The sequence below is a fragment of the Psammomys obesus genome, unplaced genomic scaffold (assembly GCF_907164565.1).
Source record: "Psammomys obesus unplaced genomic scaffold, mPsaObe1.curated_primary_1811, whole genome shotgun sequence".
NCBI classification, from domain to species: Eukaryota; Metazoa; Chordata; class Mammalia; order Rodentia; family Muridae; genus Psammomys; species Psammomys obesus.
This window is the reverse complement of record NW_026585690.1, coordinates 3,997,970-4,021,678: the sequence shown is the minus strand read 5'-3', so window position 1 is coordinate 4,021,678 and position 23,709 is coordinate 3,997,970. Positions and strand designations below refer to the sequence as shown.

General features: G+C 41.4%; 1 protein-coding gene and 1 pseudogene across 1 annotated transcript; one reads left to right on the top strand and one right to left on the bottom strand.

Annotated features, from left to right (window-relative positions):
- Nucleotides 1-23: 23 nt before the first annotated feature.
- On the bottom strand, nucleotides 24-3,351 carry LOC129667747 (60S ribosomal protein L36a-like; annotated as a pseudogene).
- Nucleotides 3,352-3,439: 88 nt separating this feature from the next.
- Nucleotides 3,440-22,838, top strand: Dck (deoxycytidine kinase). Its single transcript, XM_055595318.1, has 7 exons — nucleotides 3,440-3,791; nucleotides 9,035-9,150; nucleotides 12,572-12,765; nucleotides 13,837-13,984; nucleotides 16,307-16,422; nucleotides 17,789-17,879; nucleotides 20,816-22,838. Exons 1-7 carry the CDS (start codon nucleotides 3,701-3,703, stop codon nucleotides 20,840-20,842), a joined length of 783 nt encoding a protein of 260 aa, XP_055451293.1. The 5' UTR covers nucleotides 3,440-3,700; the 3' UTR covers nucleotides 20,843-22,838.
- The last annotated feature ends 871 nt before the right edge of the window (nucleotides 22,839-23,709 follow it).

The window sequence follows — 23,709 nt, the reverse complement described above, 5'->3', positions numbered from 1 at the left end:
ATTGTCTTCATAACCAAATTGCCTTAGAACTGGATCACTTGGCCCTTTCTCTTCTTATTGCTGCCCAGTTCAAAACACTTGCATCTCTTAATAGCCAGCATTCTCTTAGATCTGCACTTGGGCTCAACACATTCAAGTCTCAGCACAATCTTCTTTGTAGTTTTAGCTTTTTTGCAGAAAACAGGTGTAGTCTGCCCACCATAGCCACTCTGTTTCCTGTTGTAACGCCACTTCCCCTGGGCATACAAAGAATCCTTGCTCTTCTTGTACTGTGTCAGTTGTGGGGCTGGTGCTTGCCACATTTCTTGCAGAATGTCCGACAGGTTTTAGGAACGTTCACTATGGTCGTGCCAGCGATACCAGCTCAGAAAGCTAATGTTTTCTTTAGTGTTTAATATTACAGTGAAAAAAGAAACAACAGCGGGGGGGAAAAACAGTGGGAGAAAAAAAAAGAAACAACAGCGGGCCTTTCAACTGAACTAAAAATGATCTATTATAAATTATGAAATCATATTAATAAACAATATTAAAGGATAGTTTATCCTAACTGATGTTGTAAGAGAAAATGTGTATTCTCCAGTGTTATCAAAGTATTACCATTTATGTTAGGGGCATTGTGCTTAGATCTTAAGGGTGAAGATGTTTTGGTAATGGCTGTAGTTATCAGTCACTAATGGTGCACTGCCACACTACTCAGGGGACACTTAGGTGTGTGCAAGCGCACTCGTGTCAGTAGACGGAGGCCAGAGGTCAGGCTCCAGTACTGTTATATGATTCTGTGTATATGTGTGTGCCTGAGTGTACCTGTGTGCACCATGTGCACGCAGGAGCCTATGGAGGTCAGAAGAGGCATTGGAACCCCTATGGAACTTAGATAGTTGTGAGCTGCCATGTACAAGCTGGGATTCGAACCTGGATCCTCTGCAAGGGCAGCCAGTACTCTTAACCCATGAGCCATCTCTCCAGCCTCTTAATTGAAAAACAAAACAAAAACCATACATTTTTTTTCTTTTTGTTTGTTTAGTTTTTCTAGATAGGGTTTCTCTGTGTAGCTTTTCTCTGGAACTTGCTCTGTAGACCAAGCTGGGCTGAAACTCACAGAGATCTGCCTGCCTTTGCCACCTGAGTACTGGGATTAAAGGGGTGCACCACCACAGCCTGGCGAAAATATGTATTTTTCATACAGTATATTCTGATTATGGCTTCCCTTCCCTCCAACTTCTCCCCATCCACCCAAATCCTCAGCCTTTCTCTCATCAGGATACAATCAGATATCTACAAATAGTAATGAAACAAAGTAAGAAAGAAACAAACCAGAATAGGTTGAGGCAAACAAACTACCAGGAGAAAAAGAACCAAAGAAAAGGCACAAGAAATGCATATAGACCCAGAGACACACAGTAGCACACAGAAAAAGCCCGTAAGAATACAACACTGGAAACCATAAGATACACAAAGACTGGTAAGGGGAAAGAAGAAATGAACGAAAATAAATAAGATTGATGACCCAGACAGAACATTACGAGCCAAGGAGTCTCCAGAAATGCCACTGAATTTACTCTGTGTTGGCCATCTACTGCTGGGTGTGGGGTCTGTTCCTCGGAGTAACCCTGGTGAGACTCCATCGGAGGAAACTAACTTTTCATTTGCAAGCCGTTATCAACTGGAGACAACTCCTGGGCTAGAGATGGAGTCGCTGCTTCTAGCCCTAGGACCCTAACTGGCTTAGACTCATGCAGGGAGGGAATGCACATGCTGCCACACTATTTGAATTCATAACGTGTTGGTCCTGCTGTGTTTGGAAGATGTTTTTTACTTCCCGGCCCCAAGCACCCAGATCAAAGACACAAGAGGCTCCAAATATATTTACAGATACCTAGGACATATAGCTAGAGTCTTCTCTGACTAGCTCATAACTTAACCCATTTATTCTAATCTGCCACATGGCTGGTTACCTGTGCTCAGGCTTGATTCATCTGTCCTCATATCTTGCTGGCCACATCTCCCATGTATGGCTCTATCCAGAATCCTTTCTTGTCTACTGGATGTCTTACCTCCTATTTCCTGCCTAAGCTATAAGCTATTTTGTTTACTATGGACATGTGCTATATCCATGAAATACACAAGATAATTCTCTTTACAAGAAAGCCTCGTTTCCTTGGTATCCTCTATCACTTCTGGCTCTTACACTCTTTTTGCCTCCTTTTCCACAAGGTTCCCTGAGCCTCACTCGATGGGAGGCGTTTGATGGAGACATCCCATTTAAAGTTGAGTATTCATTCCACGGTCTCTCACTCTGCACTTTGTTCTTTTGGTGGTTTCTGTGTTTGTTCCCATCTTCTGCAGGAGGAAGCATCTCTGATTCTGGCCAAATGAGACACTGGCCAATGGGTACAGCAGAATGTCATTAGGAGTCATTTAATTGCTAAATTCCTTTAGCAGAACAGTATTGGATTTCCCCTAGGTCCATGGCCTATCAGGGCATCCAAGCAGAGTCAGGTATGGGCTCCATCATATGGTGTAGGCCTTAGATCCAGTCAGTCCATGGTGTCTCTCTTTAATTTCTGCTCTACGTTTTGTAAAAGTAAGTCTCTATTTCTTCACTTCTAGGTCTGTTTTTAGGACATACTTGACATTTGGTCAAATGATAGTTACAAGCTAAAAAAATAGCCCCTTAGTTTTTGTAGATAATTTGAATCTAACCTCCAGATTGGGTAATCTGTTTTACTAGGTCTTTAATCCGACTAAAAATAAACTGCATCTTTCTCTAGCCCAGGCTTCTAGATGAATGGATGTGTGTATGTATGCGGAGTACACCTGTATATAGACATAAGTATATGACGTTAAAAATTAATCACGAGTTAGGTAGACATGCAGTGTTAATCACAACCATGCTGCTGATAAACAAGTGGAGAGCTCTTTCTTGCGTGGCTTAATACCTAGTTTTCCGTCTCAGTTCCCTGGCCTGTCTTTAAACCAGTAGCCACTCCTTCCTTCCTTTCATTTCCGGCACTTCCTGTCCTTCTGGGCCGTATGGTAGGATTCGAACTGGATCATTGGTTAACCAAAGGAAGCTCAAGACCTTGAAGGACAGCTACACGTTTCCTCTGAGAGACAACTTGATGAGGCTCTAACGTTCGAATTTAGCCTGACAGGGTCCCCAGGGCTCGTTCTGCAAAGCCCGCCCCCACCATCTCTGAGCGCCGAGCTCTTCGCGCAGGCCCCTCCCCTTTCCTCGAATGAGCTCATCGCGCAAGCCCCGCCCCTCCCTCCATTTATGGCACAAGCCCCGCCTCCGCCGGCCCGCGGCTGCACGCGCAAAGCCCGCTCCTCGCTCCCAATGGAGCTCATCGCGCAAGCCCCGCCCCTGCCTTCCCACGGCTTCCCACGAAGCCCCGCCCTGCCGCTGGCCCGTCGCCCCGCCCTCTCTGGCTTCGCCTTGCAAGCCCGGGCCGCTACCTTCCGCTCCCGGCCCCCTTGCCGCCCGGGAGGAACCACTCACGGAGCAAATCCCGCAGGCGAGGCAGAGGCGTGGAGGGTGGGAGTCGTGGTCACCAGGGACGCCAGGGCGTGGCCGCCCCGCAGGCCCGCCCAGCCGCCTGCGCCTCCGCGCGCCAAAGTCAAAGTGCAGGTCCCGCCGGCGGGAGACCGACTCTGCAAGCCCGGGCTACCCGCGCCGCCGCCAGCCAGCCAGCCAGCCATGGCCACCCCGCCCAAGAGGCTCTGCCCTTCCCTCTCGACCAGCTCTGAGGGAACCCGCATCAAGAAGATCTCCATCGAGGGGAACATCGGTAAGGCGCCCCCGCTCCGCGTCCACTCTCCGCCTCCCTGCCCGCGCCGGCGCGGTGGCTGGCCTGGCCCGGCGCCAGCCGGGGCTTTGTGAGGAGCGCTCTGGGCCACTGCACCCTCTTTGTTGGGGACTTCCAAAGGGGCGCTGTCGGGGGATGCTGCTTTTCTTGAGATGTAACTTAGGTAAACGAAACCCTTTTTTAGGTGTGCTCTTTGGCTAGGTTTCGACGAGAACAGTTTCGTCATCTCCAGTCCCCTTCTGCTGCTTTTCTCCCTTCCCATTCTCTTACAAGCCCTGGCATGCTTCCTTTTAATCTCTGCAAATTTTGTTCTTCCAGAACCTGAGTGTCTGGGTCTTCTGGGTCTTGTTTGGTTTACCGGAGTGCTTTGAAGACTCACTCATGCTGTTTATTTCTGTCGTGCTTTTTATTTTGAGATATCTATTTGGTTTTTTGGTTCTATGTAGTTATGGCTTTCTTTGAACTCACTATGTAGACCAGGCTGGCCTTGAACTAAGATCTTAAGGATCCGCCTGCCTCTGCCTCTAAGGGCCGGGATTAAAAGAGTGCACCTCCACACTTGGCCCACTGTAGTACTTTAAAAAAAATTGTTAAATATTTTATTGAGTGGTATATATGACGTCTATTCCACGGTTGTGGACACTTGGGTTGGCGTTCCTAAGATAGGCATATGAGGGAAGTAGTTTTTAATGATTTTGATAGTGTGGGATTTTTAGTCCCTTTCCCACATACAGGTAAACCCTAGGTTATGGCTCAAAGACCATTAGCGTTTCTGTCCTTGACCCTACTGGAGGATAAACCACACTGTGCATGTCATTTTGCAAGGTGAACATGAACTCCCATTCTTTTACATCTCCTATTGCAGGAGACCAACTGACATTTCCTGTTTTGATACAGCTGTTATGTTTTGGGCTGCAGGTTGAGTACTGACTACTCATGTATGCAGCAGATGTTTTCATTTCTACCACATTCAAAGCACTGTCTCTTTAAGAAGGTAAGCAGATGTCAGACTTGAGCAAGAGCAGAGCTGAAACACAGGCAAGTAGGCTTGTTTTACTTGCTCCACACTTAAAACAGGTCAGTGGAAGAGATCCTCGTTTCTTTTCAAGTTCTGTGAGATGTCATGCTTATTAGTAAGAATCCTCATAGCCTCTTAGTGGGTAAAAATGACTGTATGTGTCAGGGGAAGTGGCACATGCCTTTAATCCCAGCAGAGGCAGGGGGATCTCTGTGAGTTCCAGGATAGCCTGGTCTACAAAGAGAGTTTCAGGATAGCCAGGGCTACACAGAGAAACGAAACCCTGTCTCGAAAAACTAAAAAAAGGTGACCACATGCAATGATGAGAGAAAGTTCTCAGTAAAGTCGTCTTTGAGGTAGGCTCCAAAGTACACTTCCTTGGATCAGAACCAATGGATTATCTCCCTTCTCTCAAACCCGGGGAGGCAACATACACCTAGACATTGCCTTCCTGCAGGCCGCCTGTAAACTTCCCGGACTGCGAAATGGGCCACTCCAGCTCCAGTTGACCTGCTTCCAGAGCTGTCTTTCTACAGACAAATCCAGTTGTGTTTTTTAATGCCTAAACTTCCTCCCTGACCCCCCCATTGAACTAAGAAGAGCTGGACAATAATGGCTTGCATTTACACAGTATTAGGAAAAATTCGTTACCAGCGTTCACAAGAATTGAGATTTCCCTTAAGCATCTATGTCTTTGACAAAACAACGACAACAACAAAATGAAGATTTGGCCGCATAGACTTACAGCTCTGTTGGAGGAACTGCCATTTAGATTAAGTGTGCTCTTGTCATTTGTTGTCTTTCCTACAGGGCGGTTTCATCAGCTGCCTGTTGTTCTTGTATGGTTGTTTACATCACCTTCACCTTATTTGTCAGGTCCAAATAACCTGTTACTGTAAAAAATGGTGCAGTCTGTGAAGACTGGTTTGTGATTCTTATGTTCGTCCTGAAATTTGAAGTTTGCTTGCTCATTTTTAGTTGAGTAGTTTTGTAACCTTTTTTCTCATGTTCTGTGTGAGCTATTCCCATTGGTTAGATTTATGGAGGCTTCATGGGCCCATTTCAGTGTGTTCAGAATGACGTTTGGTTTGGTGATGTTTGCTTAACATTAAGAATTCTGTTAGTTAACCATGACTTTTGGTTGTTGTTTGTGTTTTGTTTGAGACAGGGTTTCACTATGCAGTGCTGACCAGCCTGGAACTCACTGTGGAGACCAGGCTGGCCTCAGACTCACAGAATTCTACCTGCTTTAGAGTGCTTGGGATCAAATCCTTGGGCCACTACTTCTCTTCCCATGGCTTGTAAAACTATTAATAAGTGTCCAGGCTTCTTGTCTTTCACGTTCATAGAATATTAGTTTGTTAGCTCTTTTCCAGCTCTGCTTTCCCTCCAAAAAGTTGAGGAAGGAACTGGGTGGTGACTGACTATTAGGGGAACTACTACTGATGATTAATCAGCTTGAGGTAAGATTAACATTTACAATTTTAAAGTGTGACTGTGCGAGCTTTTTCTGGGTGTAGTCAATGTCAGAAGCAGGCTTACTGTGTTAGCCTTATGTGCTTTTAGACTCTCGACTAGCCTGAGATACTTTAGTGTGTTTCCTGTTCTCTCTTCTACCTAAGCCAATGAACTATGACCATTTAAATCTTTCTTCTAAATGCAGTACTGTCTGTAAACTGAAGCCTTTCCATACAAAGTTTTGGTCACCAGTGACCTCCCCACAAACTCAGTAGCTACCCAGTTTGTCTTCACATTTATTTCTTCTCTGATTTGGACGTAATGCACTTCCATGGCTTGCTTTTCACCTGCCCTGGTCTGTCAGCTTGTTGATCTCTTTGCTCTGCTCTATGAAAGAGTCCTTAAAGTTCTTCCTGACTTTAAGGGACTTTAAAGGACTTCCTTAAAGTCCTCTTGCCTTGTGTGCTTCTGCAAGTCAAAGGTAAGTTCTGTTGTGCCAACCTTAAGCCCATTTTATAAGGAAGAGGACACTTGGCAAATATATTGAAGCTATATAGTTTGTTTGTGTGTGTGTGTGAGGTAAGAGGTTGAGGAAGAAAGAACATGATTCTGGCTATCAGGTGTCTTATATAACCACACGTGGTGGCTTCTGATAGAAGGGTGTGGAGGACATTAGAAGTACTGCTACACCCTGTGATACACACTGATACTAAAATGGGGACTATAGTATGTCCTGATTACACATAAGCTACTTTTGCTTTATTTCCCTAGATATCTCAGAAACTAGTGAACGACTGGAAAAAGTAAAGCATATCTTGTCTTTTTTTTTTTTTTAAGCGTTTCATAGAGAACACAGAACCATAAAGGTGAGGCAGATTTGTACAGCTGTTACTCCTAGGAAGTGCTTTGCAAGACTTAAAATAATTTCTCTCAGCTATAGGGTTTATTAGGGCCCGATAGTCACCATCTCTTAAGCATTGGGTGTATCTTCGGGTTGATTTTATGGTTATTTCTTTTTTTAAAAAAAGATTTCTTTATTTTATGTATATGAGTGCTCTATCTTTATGTACATCTGCATGCAGGAAGAGCATCAGATCCCACTATAGATGGTTGTGAGCTACCATGTGGTTGCTGGGAATTGAACTCAGGACATCTGGAAGAACAGACAGTGCTCTTAACCTCTGAGCCATCTCTCCAGTTGTACAGTTAGTTCTTAATTGGCTTACTTTTTTTTTTTTTTCATTTTTCGTGCCAGGGTTTCTCTCTGTAGCCCTGGCTGTTCTGGAACTCACTCTGTAGACCAAGCTGGCCTCAAACTCAGAGATACACCTGCTGCTGCCTCCCAGTGGCTAAGATCAAAGATGTGCACCACCGCACCGGCTTATTGGTGCCTTTTGTTGTTGAATTGGGGTCTCTAGGCTCCTTTTTCCCTCCTTTTTTTTTTTTTTAATTGGGTATTGTTTTTTCTCTAATTGGGTATTGTTTTTGAGTGGGGAGGGAGATATGGTCTTGCTTTGTAGCCCAGGCTGCCTTAGCACTCACTATGTAGGTCGGTTTGAACTTGAACTCACAGTAATCCTGCTGCCTAAGCCTTCCAAATGCTGGGATACAGGTCTGTGTAACCACACATACAGGTCACACCTGTATTTTGTTTTGGGAGACAGTGCCTCACTGTGTAGCCCAGGTTGGCCTGGAGTTCAGAATCCTTTACCTTTCGCCTGCTGAAGGCTGGAGTTACAAGTGTGGGCCACGAACTCTTCAGACTGAGAAAGTTGAGGTAGGAAGGAAGGGAGGTTTTGAAAATACAAAAGATCAGAGGGCCTCTGAAAGGCTCTGCCCTGCAGACTATCAAAGCAGATGTTGAGACTTATGGCCAACTGTTGGGCAGAGTGCAGGGAATCGTATGAAAGTAGAGGGAAATCTGAGATCTGGAGAAGACAGGAACTCCACAAGGAGAGCAACAGAACCCGAAAATTTGAACACAGGGGTCTTTCCAGAGACTCATACTCCAACCAAATACCATGCATGGAGATAACCTAGAACCCCTGCACAGATGTAGCCCATGGCAGTTCAGTGTCCAAGTGGGTTCCATAGTAATGGGAACAGGAACTGCCTCTGACATGAACTGATTGGCCTGCTCTTTGATCACCTTCCCCCTGAGGGGGGAGCAGCCTTACCAGGCCACAGAAGATGACAATGCAGCCACTCCTGATGAGATCTGATAGACTAAGATCAGAAAGAAGGAGAGGAGGACCTCCCCTATCAGTGGACTTGGGGAAGGGAATGGGTGAAGAAGGAGGAGGAACAGTGGGGTCCGGAGGGGAGGAAATACAAAGTGAATAAAGTGTAATTAATAAAAGTTAAAAAAAAAAAAACCCACAGCCTGTGTTATGAAGAACCAACGTCAGGGACTTGTTCCAAATCTCACAACTGCCTGAAAGTTCTTTTTCTAATTGTTTGGTTAAGGAAAGCTTGGCTAGAAGTCAGTTTTTTTTTTTTTTTTTCTCTTAAAATCGCTTAACCTTGACCAGGTTTTTAATTATTTTGGTAAACTGAAAAATAATAACAAATTTGTTCTGTTGGCTAGAGACCATCTTTAAGTTGTAATTCATATAAAAGATGAAGAGAAAGGGCTTAGTGTTTCTGTATATCTGTTGCTCACTATTAAGCTTGTAAAAGCTGATGACCATTGCTTATGTTTTGCTTTTTTAACATGTTTTCTTAATTCTGTCTCTCTGTTTTACAACAGCTGCCGGGAAGTCAACCTTTGTGAATATCCTGAAACAAGTTTGTGAGGATTGGGAAGTGGTTCCCGAGCCCGTCGCCAGATGGTGCAATGTTCAGAACACTCAGGATGAATTTGAGGTAGGCAGGAAAATTTAACTGAATACAGTAGAAACTCCTTAGGGCTGGAGATGGCTCCGCAGGTAAGAGCACACGATGTTCTCCAGGACCCTGTCTGTGGTAGCTCGTAACTGTCTGCAACTCTAGTATGAGGGGTTCTGACGCCCTCTTCTGATCTCTGGGTACCCAGGACATATATGTGCACAGACAATTCAGGGAAAACACCCATACATTATTCATAAATAAATAAACCCATGCAGTATGAATGAATGAATGAATGATTCTCTAGGTTAGAGAAGCAGTGTGTAGTGTCTCTTGGACACCCCTCCTCCAACCTTTCCAACAAAACTTTGAAGTCTAGCTGTGTGTGTGTAAAAATTCACCGAGCTGTATATTTAAGCATTATGCACTGTCATATATATATATAAAATTTGCCTCATTTTTGTTTTGACTGAGTGTATCTTTGTAGTAAAATTTAATGTCTCACTTCTATTCCTTTTAACTTTGTAGGTAAGTCATCAGAGGTTTGATTAGATTTATTTCCAATTATTTTTAATATGATTCTTTGTTTATATTTTTGTTTACTGTTACATCTGGATGTCCTTTTTCAGTTTAAAAGTCTGTGAGATGCCTTAGGGGCGAAAGAGTTTCCCATGAAGCCTGACTACCTCAGTTCAGTTCCCAGAACCCGTGTCGTGGGAGGAGAGAACTGATCTTCCAGTTGGTCTTCTGACCTCCCTGTGCCATGGTGTGCCTCATAAATACACAGTAAAAGAAGTGCAGTAAAATACGAATAAAGAAACCAAACAGATCAGTTACTGCAGCTGCTTTAGCCTTATTCACGCAATAAGAGTCAGGCACGCTTGCTTGTGCCAGGGACTTGGGGCCAACCTGGACGGTTGTCTTGAGAAAGAAAGAAAAAAGAAATTCCTATTTGTTTTCTCAACACCTTTTAATATCATTATGTGTTGTAAAAGATGATTCTTTTCTCAAGTGTTCTGAATTTATTTAGCCCTGAGTCTATAAAAAAAGATGTTTTTATCCACTGCATTTCCTACAGAAGAGAATAGGATAAAATACTTTTTTTCTTTTTTCTTTTTACTTATAGATTTCTAGAATAAATAATGGATGCTTTAACAATCTTCAAAGATGACAAGTTTCTATCTCTCTCTTTTTTTTTTTTTTTTAAGTCCTATGAGCTCAGAGATTTTTCACCTTTTATGTTTTTGGGTGTCCACACTTCTCTGACAAAACAGAAGCCCCTCCATGTTGTCTTTGTCCTTTGTGCTCTTCAGGAGTTCTTGGGTAGTCTCTTGCTTAATTGCAACAGGGTGCACGAAGCCCCGCTTCCAAACTTGGAATCTGAAACAGAATACGTCTCAGAGGGAAAAGTATTTAGAAGCCATCTAGACGACATTTATGGTTGTTATTGTTTGTAAGGATTGCTGTTGTTCTTAAGTTTTTCCGCAGACTGAGCTGGGAATCCATAATGTAGAAAGTAAATGAATTCTAAATACCATTTGCAATTCCTATTTAAGAAGAAGGAATTTTAACCCAATTTCTTATTTTGTGTACTTTTTACTCAATGGTGAAAATATTGGTCCTAACAATATCACTATTGTAAGTTTGGAGCATGATTCTGTTCTGTCATATTATAAGACTGTAGCCCTGGCTACCATGGAACTCACTCTGTAGGCCAGGTTGGCCTTGAACTCACAGAGGTCCTCCTGCCTCTGTCTCCCAAGTGCTGGGAGCTTGTACTGCCCAGCTTGTAAAATGTTTTGTTTTTGTTTTTTGTTTTTTGTTTTTTTAATATGAAAACATGTACCTGTAGTAGATGTATTTTGATTTTTTTCCCGCAGGCTGGAGAAATGTGCTGACACTCTCTTGTTCTGGATAGCAGCAGTGAAATCAAAGTGGCTCAGAAAATCAGAAGTTCACCACAGTGTACTATGCTTTTTAAGCTATGATGTGTTTTCATTTCTTGATTTCAGTTTAGGATATGTTTAGGACGAAAGCCCCGTTGTAAGTGGAGGAACACCCTAAAGTTAGATCTCTAGAAAACGGGGAATGATGGGAGCTGATAAACAGCGTATGTATGTCACCTGAGAAAGGCCTATGTGACTCTGCTGTAGTGGACTGTTAGAGATCCCTTCATTTTATGTTTATGAGTGTTTTGCCTGTGTGTACGTATGTGCAGCATGTGTGTGCTTGGTGCCGGCAGAGGTCAGAAGAGGGTATCAGATTCCCTGAAAGGAGGTACAGCGAGCTACCATGTGGGTGCTGTGAACTGAACCCTCATCCTCTGCAAGAGAAGTAAGTGTGCTTAGCCAGTGAGCCGTTGTTCCAGCCCCCAGTGTAGCTGATTTAAAAATATCTGTATTTGTGTGTTTGTGGACATGGGTTAGACACAGTAGTGTGGAGGTCAGAGGACAACTTTTTGGAGTTCATGTTTTTCCACCTTTGCATGGATTCCAAGGATCAAACTGTCTGTCATCGGGCTTGAGTGGCCACACTTCCTCTGAGCTCTTGAGCCTGTAGCTGATTATTTTGAGAACAAAATATAAGTACAATAAATACTATCTTTTTCATCTTAGAAAAGAATATATAAATCTGAATGTGTTTATTTAGCCTTTAATTATTGACAATTTCTTCTGTAGATTGTCAGTCACCTGTGAGAAGGATCTAAGGATTCTTTTAGACATTAGATAATGTAGGACATTTGCTAGAAAAGAGTGAGGAGAAGGAACTTCATTGTCTTAATTTGCTAATAATTATATGTTTACTTATGAAATGTCTATATTTTTAAAAGATTTGTTTATTTTTCTCACATGTGTGTGGGTGTTTTGCCTATGTATGCCTGTACCACCTGCAGTGCCCATGACGCAAGTAGAGGGTGTTACATATTTTAGATTGGAATTACAGTTTTGATTTTTTTTTTTTTTTTGTGGTTTTGTTTTGTTTGTTTGGTTTTGGTTTTTTGAGACAGGGTTTCTTTATGTAGCCCTGGCTGTCCTGGATCTAGTTCAATAGATCAGGCTGGCCTTGAACTCACAGAGATCCCTCTGTCTCTGGGATTAAAGGCATGTGCTTCTATTGCCTGGCTTTGAATAACAGTTTTTAGTTACCATGTGGATGCTGGGAACCAAACCTGTGTTCTCTGCAAGAAAAGAGCAACTGCTCTTAACTACAGGGCTATTTTTTCCAGCAACTTTCCCCTCATTTCTCTTTCTGAACACCTTAAAAACTGAAAGGAGGTGAGCACGTGCGTAGCACTTGGGAGGCAGAGGCAGGTGGATGTCTGTGAGTTCCAGGACAGCCAGAGCTGCATATTGAGACCTTTTCTCAAGAGAACACAAAACAAAACAAAACAAAAAGGTAAAGTAACTCTTTTGGCAGTTATATTGTTTTCTCGTTTGTTTCTTCTGCCAATTTAAAATAGGAATTGACAACGTCTCAGAAAAGTGGTGGGAATGTTCTTCAAATGATGTATGAGAAACCTGAGCGGTGGTCTTTTACCTTTCAAGCATATGCCTGTCTGAGTCGGATCCGAGCTCAGCTTGCCTCTCTCAACGGCAAGCTCAAAGATGCAGAGAAGCCTGTGCTATTCTTTGAACGGTCTGTGTATAGTGACAGGTATGCAAATAGCTTCTATTTGGCTTTTGGAGTTTATAACTAGACGCTTTCTTCTTTCTCATTTCCTGGTAATCAAATTAGAGGCTGAGCTGGAGGTTTTAGATAGAAAGTGACATTTAAAAGTAACTTTAGCGTTGACATTAGGACAGGGACTGGAGAATGAGATGGTCATCTAATTCAACTTTCCAAAGAAATCCTTCCTTTCTTTCTTTCTTTCTTTCTTTCTTTCTTTCTTTCTTTCTTTCTTTCTTCCCTCCTTTCTTCCTTTCTCCCTCCTTCCTTCCTTCCTTCCTTCCTTCCTTCCTTCCTTCCTTCCTTCCTTCCTTCTTTCCTTCCTTTTTTTCTTTCCATCCCTTTAAAATCCTCATCTGTTCAGATTATATCTGGATTTATATCCTTGACTCTCAACTAGGAAAAGGAGATTAAAAATTGAATATTTCTGAAGGTGTTTTAGAATTTTCCTGTTTATACAGGAGCCTTTTCACCTTCACAGTTATTGCAGAATAGGTGGTTGGAAAGATTTTGGCCTTACGATCCCTTTCCTTTAATTGTTGACCAGTCTAAAGAAATTTGTCATTTGATACATATGCTATTAGTATTTAAGTTTGAGAACCAATATATAAACAATATACAAATATAAAATTAGAGAATCAGTAATAAACATACTTTGTATTAACATAGGTATAACCTGCTAAAAAAGTTTTAAAACAAAAATACAGTTAGAAGAATAGTCTTACATTTTAAAGTTCTTTAATGCCTGACTCAATAACAGTGGGTTTTCACTCATGCTTGTGTGTTTATGTTAATGTATATATATGTGTTTTGAGTGAAGTATAGTAGTATGTGAGGTAAGCTTGCTTCTCATAGAACTGGAAGGAGATTGGGTAACTCCAGGGCTCCTTAGCTAACGTTTTGAAAGCTACTGGCAAAGAATACATTTCCTATACATTTTGTGTGTGCTTTCCAAGATATTCGGTGATTTAGGGGTATATTTTATGGCCATGTTCTTGTTCCTGTTCTGTGTGTCTGTGTATAAAAGGATGCATCTGCTGACAAAAGATTCTCTTTCAGGTATATTTTTGCCTCTAATTTGTATGAATCTGACTGCATGAATGAAACAGAGTGGACGATATATCAAGACTGGCATGACTGGATGAATAGCCAGTTTGGCCAAAGCCTTGAACTGGATGGAATAATTTATCTTCGTGCTACTCCAGAGGTGAGACCAATAAACAGTAGTTTGTTTGTGCCATTGAAACTTTAAAGCAATATCAGAGCTCACAAGAGGGACGTAGTAATGGCAGTTTAAAACCAGCCTCCACGCTGGAGAGCTATCTCAGTGCTTAAGAGAACTGGCTACTCTTCCAGAAGATACAAACTCAATTCCCAGTTGTCACATGGTGGCTCACAAGCATCTGTGACTCCAGTTCCAGGGAATCTGATGCCCTCTTCTGGCCTCTGTGGGCACTGCATATGTGGGTTGGCCAGACATACTTGCAGCCAAACATGCATACACATAAAAACAAATAAATAAAATCAACTGTCCAGCTCCTCCCCTGGAAGCTCACAGCAGTACAGATTTTCTCAGCATACTAGGAAACTAGATGTGGCGAGTTTGGTCTTCTCCACTCTTCACCAGTCTGGTTTTATTTTTGTTCTAATTCCTAACTTACTCAGATTCTCATATTCCCTCGGAGCAAGAATAAAAAACTTGCTAACGCACCTTCTAAAACATAGGCTTAATGAAGTGGGGCTTTGCATAGGGATTTTAGCTGTTGTTGGATTTTAGGGCCAGAAGGTCTGGGGACACAATTAAAACGTAATAGATGCTTGCTTTATTAATAGCACAACTGCTGAGGTTCACTGTAAGAAACCTTTTATGGTTACTTGTGACTTTGTACAAATGGAGAGCGGCACACTTGCAAAGAGACTCAGATATCTTGTCATTTTCAGCTAAGGGAGAACCCCTGGAAATAGGCCTTGTGTTAGGTAAATTTCTCTTCTATTTATATGTTATATTACATAATGAATCCAGAAAGGTCAAGTCAGCTAGACCTGACTGGCTAGTGAGAATTTTATACCTAAATACTCTATGTCCTTTCCCCCTTTCCCTCCTCTCCTAACTTTTACCATGTCCTCGTTTTCAAAATCATGGCCCCTTACTTCTTTAATTATTATTGTTACATATATGTGTATATATAAATTAATAAAGACAGCCTGTTGAGTCCCTTCAGTTACTCCTATGAATAGAAGTTTAGGGCTGGCTGCTTGGGTTTGGATAACCTATCACCCCACTTGTCCCTGGAGATGATGGCTTCTCTCTGCCTCAGCATTTTATTGTTTGAGACAAGACCTCTGAACTGGAAGTTCGCTGGTTGGCTAGAATGCCTGGCCACCCAGCCTGGAGGATGTGCTACTTCGTCCCTTCTCCCTGATGGTGTGAGTGTGCTGGGCACTAACGTTAGGTCCTCCTGCTATGCGGTTAGCACTTTACTCACTGAGCCCCAGTCTCTCATTTATGGCATCTTTTTTGTTTGATTTTGAGGCAAGCTCTCTCTGTGTAGTCCTTATTGTCCTGGAACTCACTATGTAGACTGGGCTGGCCTCTAACTCCTAGAGGTCTGCCTGCCTCTGCCCCCCTGGCTGCTGCTATTAAAGGGTGTGTGTGTGTGTGTGCACATTTATATCTCTTAATTAAAGATTATTGAAAAAGGACTCGTAGCAGGTCGTGGCAGTTCATGTGCTGCCATAGCTCCTGGTTGTTATTTGTTCGAGGTTCCTCTTCGCTTCCTTTCTCCAGTGCCGGGGATTGATCCAGGACCTTGTACACGGTAGACAGGTGCTTCGCCACAGAGCGCAGTGTGGCGGATCTTACATCTGAGTGTCTGTGATCTCCCACAGATTGTATGAACTTTCATCTGTATGATGCTGTTAGAGAAAAATGATGTAGGGTCCCACGGTCCAGTGTGGCTATTGAAGCGTATGTACAGTTGGAAAATTCTCTTCCTTGGTGACCATATTAGCAGTGCTTCAGGGCTGGAGCCACAGTGGCTGGTGGTGGCTCTGCTCAGTAGTACAAATAGAGGACAGATGTAAAGCACCCCGTGTTCTTTTAGGTCATGGCAGTTGAGAGCTTCTGCCCAGTGACGAGCCGTTCTTACAGGAGGGAGCACAGACAGAACACAGACATAAGCATGTTTGCTTAACAGCCAATTAGGATGGATAGAATGACACGCTAAGTTATTTTCTAAAAGCAAAGTAGGTAAATATTTAACGAACTATTAACTCCCCCCACACATCCTTCTCTTGTGCTGAAATTAGTGTATTTCATGTGTGGAGACTGATTTATTTTTCAAAGTTCTGCTTAATTTAGAACTACCATCTGGCAAAAATAAGGCAATTAGAGGGAAAATTAACTATTTCAGTTTTCTGGAAGAAATAAGTACAGGTTTTTGGCTAATGTAAAGACAGCAGAAGATAACGCTTTCACAGCAGCAGACACAAATAGTTACCTGACTTTTTTCTTATTGCTTGCTTTCAGAAATGCTTAAACAGAATATATTTACGAGGAAGAAATGAAGAACAAGGCATTCCTCTCGAATATTTAGAGAAACTTCACTATAAACACGAAAGCTGGCTCCTTCATCGAACTCTGAAGTAAGACTTTCTCATGCTGCTTGCTGTCCATTGTGATATCTTTTATCTAGACATGAGCAGAAACATGTACAAATGCTTATTTTTATCCATGTGCTCGTTCATATTTCCAAGACACTTGTTTGAGATCTTGAAACTGGTTTATTCTAATCGTGTTTTTACTTAAATGGTAAAGTAAGTGTGTCTGTGTTATTAAGATACACTTAGAAATAATTTAAGGCGCTATAGTCTGATGTTATATACTGTTTTAGTTTTTATACTTCTAGTTATACATTATTAGCTTTAGTCCAAAAATATTAAATGTGAACTATCAGAGAGAATTCATAAATTTAAAATTGTTTGCTAAGATGATCATACCTCTTTCTAGTCCTGTCTCCTGGGAGGCCTGAGCTCAGGGGCCTGAGACCATCCTAGACAACATGGCCTTCCATTCTGAGTAGTGTTGAAACACTGTGTTGTCCAGCTCTATGCTGTGCCACCCAGGAATGTCCAGGAGATGAGTGGTCCTTTTGTCCAGTTCTTCTAGGTGCCTACAGGACACACTCTATCATTCGTTTCATAGCTTCCCTGTTTTGAGAGCAACCGTCACCGTCTGGCAGTGTTATCACCAGGGCCTCCCTTGCCTTGGTAGTGCTTCTGAAGTGCTAGAGTACCGAGTGACACCGGCAGCTTTATGCCAAAGAGAAGCCACGATGCGCTTTAAGTGGGAAAGGGAAAATTCTCAACTCGAGGAAAGGAAAAGGCAGTGTTAAGGTGGAAAGCGCATTGGTTTGTATGTGTATGTGTGTAAGAGAAAAACATAGTGTACATAGAGCGCGTGCCACCTGTGATTTCAGATGTCCTGGAGACCTTGGGATCTCCCCCCACCCCCCCCGCCAGGGCTAAGGGGAGCTACTGGGATATATTTTAAACCTTTGTCTTCAGTCGGATTTGGGAGGTAGAAGCCTAGTCAGTGGCATGAACCAGCTCTTGGACAGTATCTAACTGCATAGGCCCTTGAAGCTTCGAATGGCTTTTCTGTTCGTTTTCTATCTTTTGGCAGTGCTGGGAGCGGAGCCCACTGCCTTAGACATGCTGGGCAAGCGCTCTACAACTAGGCTCTACCAGTAGCTTTCTCATCACTAAGACGTGAGACCTCCTCCTCATGTTTTCTGCTTCTGAGGAATGACACACCATAACGGCTAGTTTTATGTAGTCCATACCTGAGATTGTTGTAAATCTGCATGTAAAGTGGAGACTGCCAGCTGTGTTAGCGCAGGAAAACATTAAGATAAAATGATTGGCAGTATTTTGAATGTTAAACGATGGAAGTTTCTAATATTTCCCCTTGATTTAGTGCTTTTTCGATTCTGTTCATCTTCCGAAACAGAACCAACTTCGATTATCTCCAAGAGGTGCCTGTCCTCACGTTGGATGTTAATGAAGACTTTAAAGACAAACATGAAAGTCTGGTTGAAAAGGTTGGTTTAGAAAAAAGCTAGTGTTTGTTTTGTCTTGTCTAAGACAGTTCTGTTAATTTGTGAAAACAGCTTACAGAGAGGCTTCTATAAAATTACATTGAGAGGGCTTGGCGTATAGTTTTGGGTTCAGATGTTTCTAGGCATTCATGAAACCCTGGGTTTGAGCCCCAAGATCACTCACACACACACACACACACACACAAAAGAAAAAAGGAAAATTACTTAAGAAACTAAAATCTGAAGCTGGGTTTGGTGGCACACACCTGTAATCCCCCCACTTGGGGAGGTAGAGGCAGGCAGATCACTGAGTTCGAGGCCAGCCTGGTCTACAAAGCGAGTCCAGGACAGCCAAGGCTACACAGAGAAATCCTGTCTCGAAACAACCTCCCCCAGCCAAAAAAAAGAAGAAACTTAAAATCTGTAGAAAACTTTAGACTGTTTAAGATTGAGTCCTAGTTTTGAATTCTAGCTCTGACCTGAGCTAAAATAATCTTTATATTTTATTTCCTTTTCTAGAAGGTAGGGCAATTGCAGCATTATGCTTTTTCTCATTCTTTTTTTTCTGTTTTGTCCCAATTTTTCCTTCACATATCACCAATATGTGATTAATATAAACTGCTTAGAAAACTAGTTTATCTTTTTCAAGGAATTCCTATGGAGGGTGTTTAAAGTTGTAGGTTTAAAGTTGTAGTCTTGTTCGTTTTCAGCTGACGTTTGGAAATTAGGCAGTGTTAATTTAAATCTTTGTTGGAGACCATGTCAAGGATGAATTGGCTTTATCCTAATCATTGAGTCATTATATTAACAAAGGTTAATTTAATCCTCAGATAATTGAGTTGATCATTATCTGAGTGAATAATGTTATTTATACATATATAAAGGAGAGACTTACTGATGAACATCAAGATGGTAACAGGAAGAATTGTATAATAAATATCCACATTAATTAACTTGGTGATTTCATGTCTAAAGGAAACCACATATTTGTTTAGATTTGAGAGAAACTTAGGGGCTATTTTTGTTGCTGCTGTTTGTTTTTGTTTTTGTTTTTTTTTTCATGAAATGTCTGGATGTTTACTATAATAAAATTCTGACTGTATCTAAAAAAATTGAAAACCTCAACATTTGAAACCCTTTACTGTATATGGTTAGTTTCCCTGTCATATAAAATAATACATGTGTGAAAAATCCAGTGACTTACTATTTATGATATTAAAACATAAGGTAGAATTAACTTACAGTACTCTTAAAATAAAATTAGTAGTAGATGTAACAACACCAAATACCAATTATAAAACCACTTCCTTTTTTTTTTTTTTTTTTTTTTTGGTTTTTTAAGGCAGGGTTTCTTTGTATAGCCCTGGCTGTCCTGGAACTCACTCAGTAGACCACGCTGGCCTCAAACTCAGAGATCTGCCTGCCTCTGCCTCCTGAATGTTGGGATTGAAGGCATGTGCCACTACTGCCCGGAAAAAAAAAAAAAAAATTAAAGCTTTATTTATTTGTTTTATGTAGACTTGTGTTTTGCCTGTATGTCTGTACACTAGAAGAGGGCATTGGTTCCCATGGGACTACAATAGTTCTAGATGGTTGTAAGCTGCTGTAGGAATTGAACCCAGGACCCCTGGAAGAACAGCCAGTGTTCTTAACTGCTGAGCCATCTCTCTAGTCCCTATTAAAATTTAGTTTATTTTTTAATGTGTACAAGGGTTTTTTCTGCGAGCATGTTTATGCACCACAGGTGTGCAGGGCTCCCGGATGCCAGAAGATGTCAGCTTCCTGAAACTGGAGTTTCTGGTGGTTGTGAGCTGTCATGTGGGTGCTGGGAATCAACCTGGGTCTGCTGTAAGAGCAGCCAGTGCTCCTGAGCACCGAGTCATCTCTCCAGCACCACATTTCTTAACTTTAAAGAAACACTTTCCTTTCTGAGACCTGGAATCATTCCACATTATTCTTTTCAAAATTAATAATCCTGGAATTTGGGGCAGTATTTTTTTTTTTTTTTAGATTTATTTAATGTTTATGTTTATGAGTACTCTATCTGCATGTACACCTGCATGCCAGAAGAGGGCACCAGATCACATTACAGATGTTTGTGAGCCACCATGTAGTTGCTAGGAATTGAACTCAGGACTTGTGGAAGAGCAGATCTCTGAACCACTGAGCCATCTCTCCAGCCCTTGGGGGAGTATTTGTACAAGGCACCGAGCTTTATCTTCTGAGGAGAACTTTGTAGTTTAGAGTGGAGATTGCAAGTCTTGCACTGTAGTCTTCATTTGTTGGTAGGTTTATTCAGAACTTACATGGCCTTGCCTATACACGAACATTCCAGAAATTTATGCCTTGGCACTAGAGTGATGGCCCAGCAGTTAAGAGCACTAACTAGCTTATCTTCAGAGGAGTCCGATTCCCAGCACCTATATGGCGACATACAATTGGCTGAAACTCTAGTTTCAGGGACTTTGACATCCTCTTTTGGCTTCTCCTGGCACCAGGCATGCAGACAGAATATTCTCACATAAAAATATTAAATAAAAAGAAATTTATGCCTTAATGCTGAATATTTATATGTTTGAATTGCAGGGGTGTTTAATATCTCATAAATAACAGTATTAAAGCTATCCATATCATTGATCAGTGTTATTTATTTAAATGTACATGTGTATATAAACATAGAGATCGCAAAACTAGTGTTACAGGTCTTTTAGAATTGCATCAATCCTTTTTAATCGTATCCGCTTAAATGTAAATTAATAATTTTAGGCTGTTCATCCTGCTACTGAAATACTTAGTCTTTGTTTTGAAAATAAACTGCTGTGGCATTGTGATAGCTATTTATAAAGTTGGGGTGTTCTGCTCGGTGCTCTTAAATGAATATGAGCATTAGATATCAGATTAATTGAAGGAATTGTATTAATTTATTTTTCTTCCTTCAGGTCAAAGAATTTTTGTGTACTCTGTGATTGCACAGGAGACTGCCAGCAACAAAGTGTTTCCAGATACTTGAGTTTTGTGTGTCCTCATAGCTTAATATTCATACAAAAATCTTGACAAGTTCAAGTTTTTAAACCATTTTTGTTTTAAGGAAAAAAACCCTTTCTTTATATATATATTTTATTTAATGTTTCAGAACCTTCTGTAAAACTGCTACTTCCTCCACTTCTGTTCAACAGTTTTAAATCAGAGGTGTTTATCTCTCCCAACAGGAGGTCTGGGGATACATGACTAGAGTCAGGAAAGTGAATGTCTAAACTATTGTAAAAGGCCCTGCCTTATTCTGCCTTCTCAGTTGTTACCCTGCGTGGGTTAACGTGGTTTCATTGTGCCTCTGGCTTTACTGGTACCAGTTTCTTAAGTGGATACCCTGCTGTTAAGTGTCAAGGGCATGTGTATTCTGGACATCAGTACACCTGTCACAGGCTGAGAAGGGAGTTTGGGGAGTCCCTTCAGGGGTGCTAGAGATGGAAGCCAGGCCCTTTCATGCTAGGGAAGCTCTCTGCAGTACCTGTCCCCAGCCCCGGAGGTTTAGTTTTCATCAGGTGCCCCTCCCTCCAGTCCACCTAATGTTGGAGGTAAGGCCGCGTCAGCATCACCGCAGGATGTTCTTAGTGTGTCTGTGGGCCTCCGTACAGGAGGAGGTTAAAGTCGGTTCCCAGCCTGGTAACAGTACAGCTGGTTTATGCATCACCTGATCTTTACCTGTTTCTTCATCTGTGACGAGTACTTTGTTTACCTGAAATTTTGGACTAGAAGAAATCTCTATATTTAAGAGGTAGCTAAGAAGTGTATTATGTACAAGACTTCATTAAGGTAGCCACTGCTCTTCTCAGACTACAGTTAAAATGCTTCTTTAAATTATGATTTTTCTTTTTTCATTTTTTTTTCTTTTTTTCAAGACAGGGTCTCTGCATAGCCCTGGCTGTCCTGGATCTCACTGTGTAGACCAGGCTGGCCTGGCCTTGAACTCACAGAGATCCACCCACCTCTGCCTCACTTCTCACACTCGGTGGAAGCATCCCCATCCTGAACTCTGATTTCTTTGAAATCCTTTGAGGTGCGAGTGCAGTTTTTTTTTATGTAAAATGATGATAGAACATGACAAGGTTTTCCATTCCCCCTTACCCCCAGCCCTGTATTAATAATGAGTAGTCTCTCTTTAGCTTTATCCGTGGTGAGACATTGTGATAAACCAAGCCAAGGGGGAACATTTTAGCTTTTCGGTCTGTTCAGTGCACATCTCCCCAGCTGCTGAACATGTCTGCTTTCTCCCTGGAATTATCAGGCAGTTTGCTAACTTAAGATTGAAGGTCACACATTTCAGCTGTAAAAGGGCCACGATCATGCTTTGCCTCCTGGTTTGCTTTGCTTTGTAGGATTTTCCTTAATTTTTTTGTACTCACAGAGAAATTATTGATGAAGCAATTTTGCTTTATGTTATAGTGTCTTGTGGAAATGTTACAATTTTTGTTGAACTAGGAACTAAAATTAACAAATACAGGGAGCCTTAACACTCCCATTAATAATGCACATGTCTCTAAACTACTTTCATGTTTAGCTGTAAAAATTTGCTTGGATTTATCCTAGGCCTATATATAATTAAATAAGTACTTTTTTTATTGCTTTTTTTTTTCCCCACTGTAGTTAAGTTAAAATGTGTGTTGTTTTTACCGAGTAATTAACCTTTCTATTTCACATTAGGAAAAATGTATAATTTCTTGAAAAGAACGCATTTATCTTGAAGCCATAATTTTCCTTTCTAAAATGTTATCTTTTACTTTGGGCTTCTTATTCAGAGATGTTAATTTACTGTTAACAGCTATAGTAGCACTGATCTTTGAAATGGGGACTCAAGTCTGTAATAACCATAAATAAATTGTCTTGTGTTATATCTGACTTTTTATTTTTGTTTGAAATAAAGTTGCCCACTGAAATATTTGTCAATAAATGAATTAAAATTTCTTGGGCTATAGGGGGAGAGTTTGAATTTTCTTAACAAGAAATCATCTGGTTATTTTCTAGGAATTTTATGGCTTTGCACTTTCCATTTGGATCCATTTCGTGAAACTTTAGGTTTGTATGTGGATGTGTGTGTGTGTGTGTGTGTGTGCGCGTGTGTGTGTGTGTGTGCGTGTGTGTGTGTGTGCCTGTATGCCTGCTCCAGCATTGTCTCTGTTTCCTTGTATTGGCTTCCGCTTTGTTTTCTAAGATCAAATGATTATCTTTATCCAAACCTTTTCCTGGGCTCTTTATTCTGTTTGGTTGGTGTATTTATTTTTTGTCAATACTGTTTTGATTATTTATTGTGGTTTTATAGTAATTCAGTTAACTAGTGTCAGCCCTCCTATTTGTCTGTTTACAAGGCTTTGCCTTCCAGCCGGGCTGTCCTGGAACTCATAGTCCTGGGCCAGTGTCCTCAGTGCCGGGTTATAGCTGGGTTTAGTTTCTTCCTTTTAGTTTTGCGTTGGGCATTTGCCTCCCTGTGAAACATTAGACTTGGTTTGTCAATAGCCACAAAAGAACATGCTGTCAGTATTAATTGGCATTTTGTTTGGTCTGTAGAACAAGTTGGGGAGCTCTGACAACTCTGGGGTTCTTGGTTGTTGTTTTACTGTTGGTGAGCATGGATATTATTTATTTAGTTCACTGACACCTTTCTTCAAAGTTGTATTGTTTTCTTCATGCAGACCTTGTATTTATGTTACTCTTAAGTGGTAATGCATTTTGTTGTATTTACTTTACATTCCGCAAGATTGTTGTATTACTTATTCTAGATTTTTGTTGTTTCTGTTATTTTTTTTTTCAAAAATATTTATTCTTTATTTTATTTTAT

What these genes read in the sequence shown, in the direction of transcription:
- Dck (XM_055595318.1), top strand. Translation starts at nt 3,701, where the DNA reads ATGGCCACCCCGCCCAAGAGGCTCTGCCCTTCCCTCTCGACCAGCTCT. An exon ending in ACACTCAGGATGAATTTGAG is followed by an intron (nt 9,151 to 12,571) that starts GTAGGCAGGAAA and finishes AATTTAAAATAG; the next exon opens with GAATTGACAACGTCTCAGAA. An exon ending in CGGTCTGTGTATAGTGACAG is followed by an intron (nt 12,766 to 13,836) that starts GTATGCAAATAG and finishes ATTCTCTTTCAG; the next exon opens with GTATATTTTTGCCTCTAATT.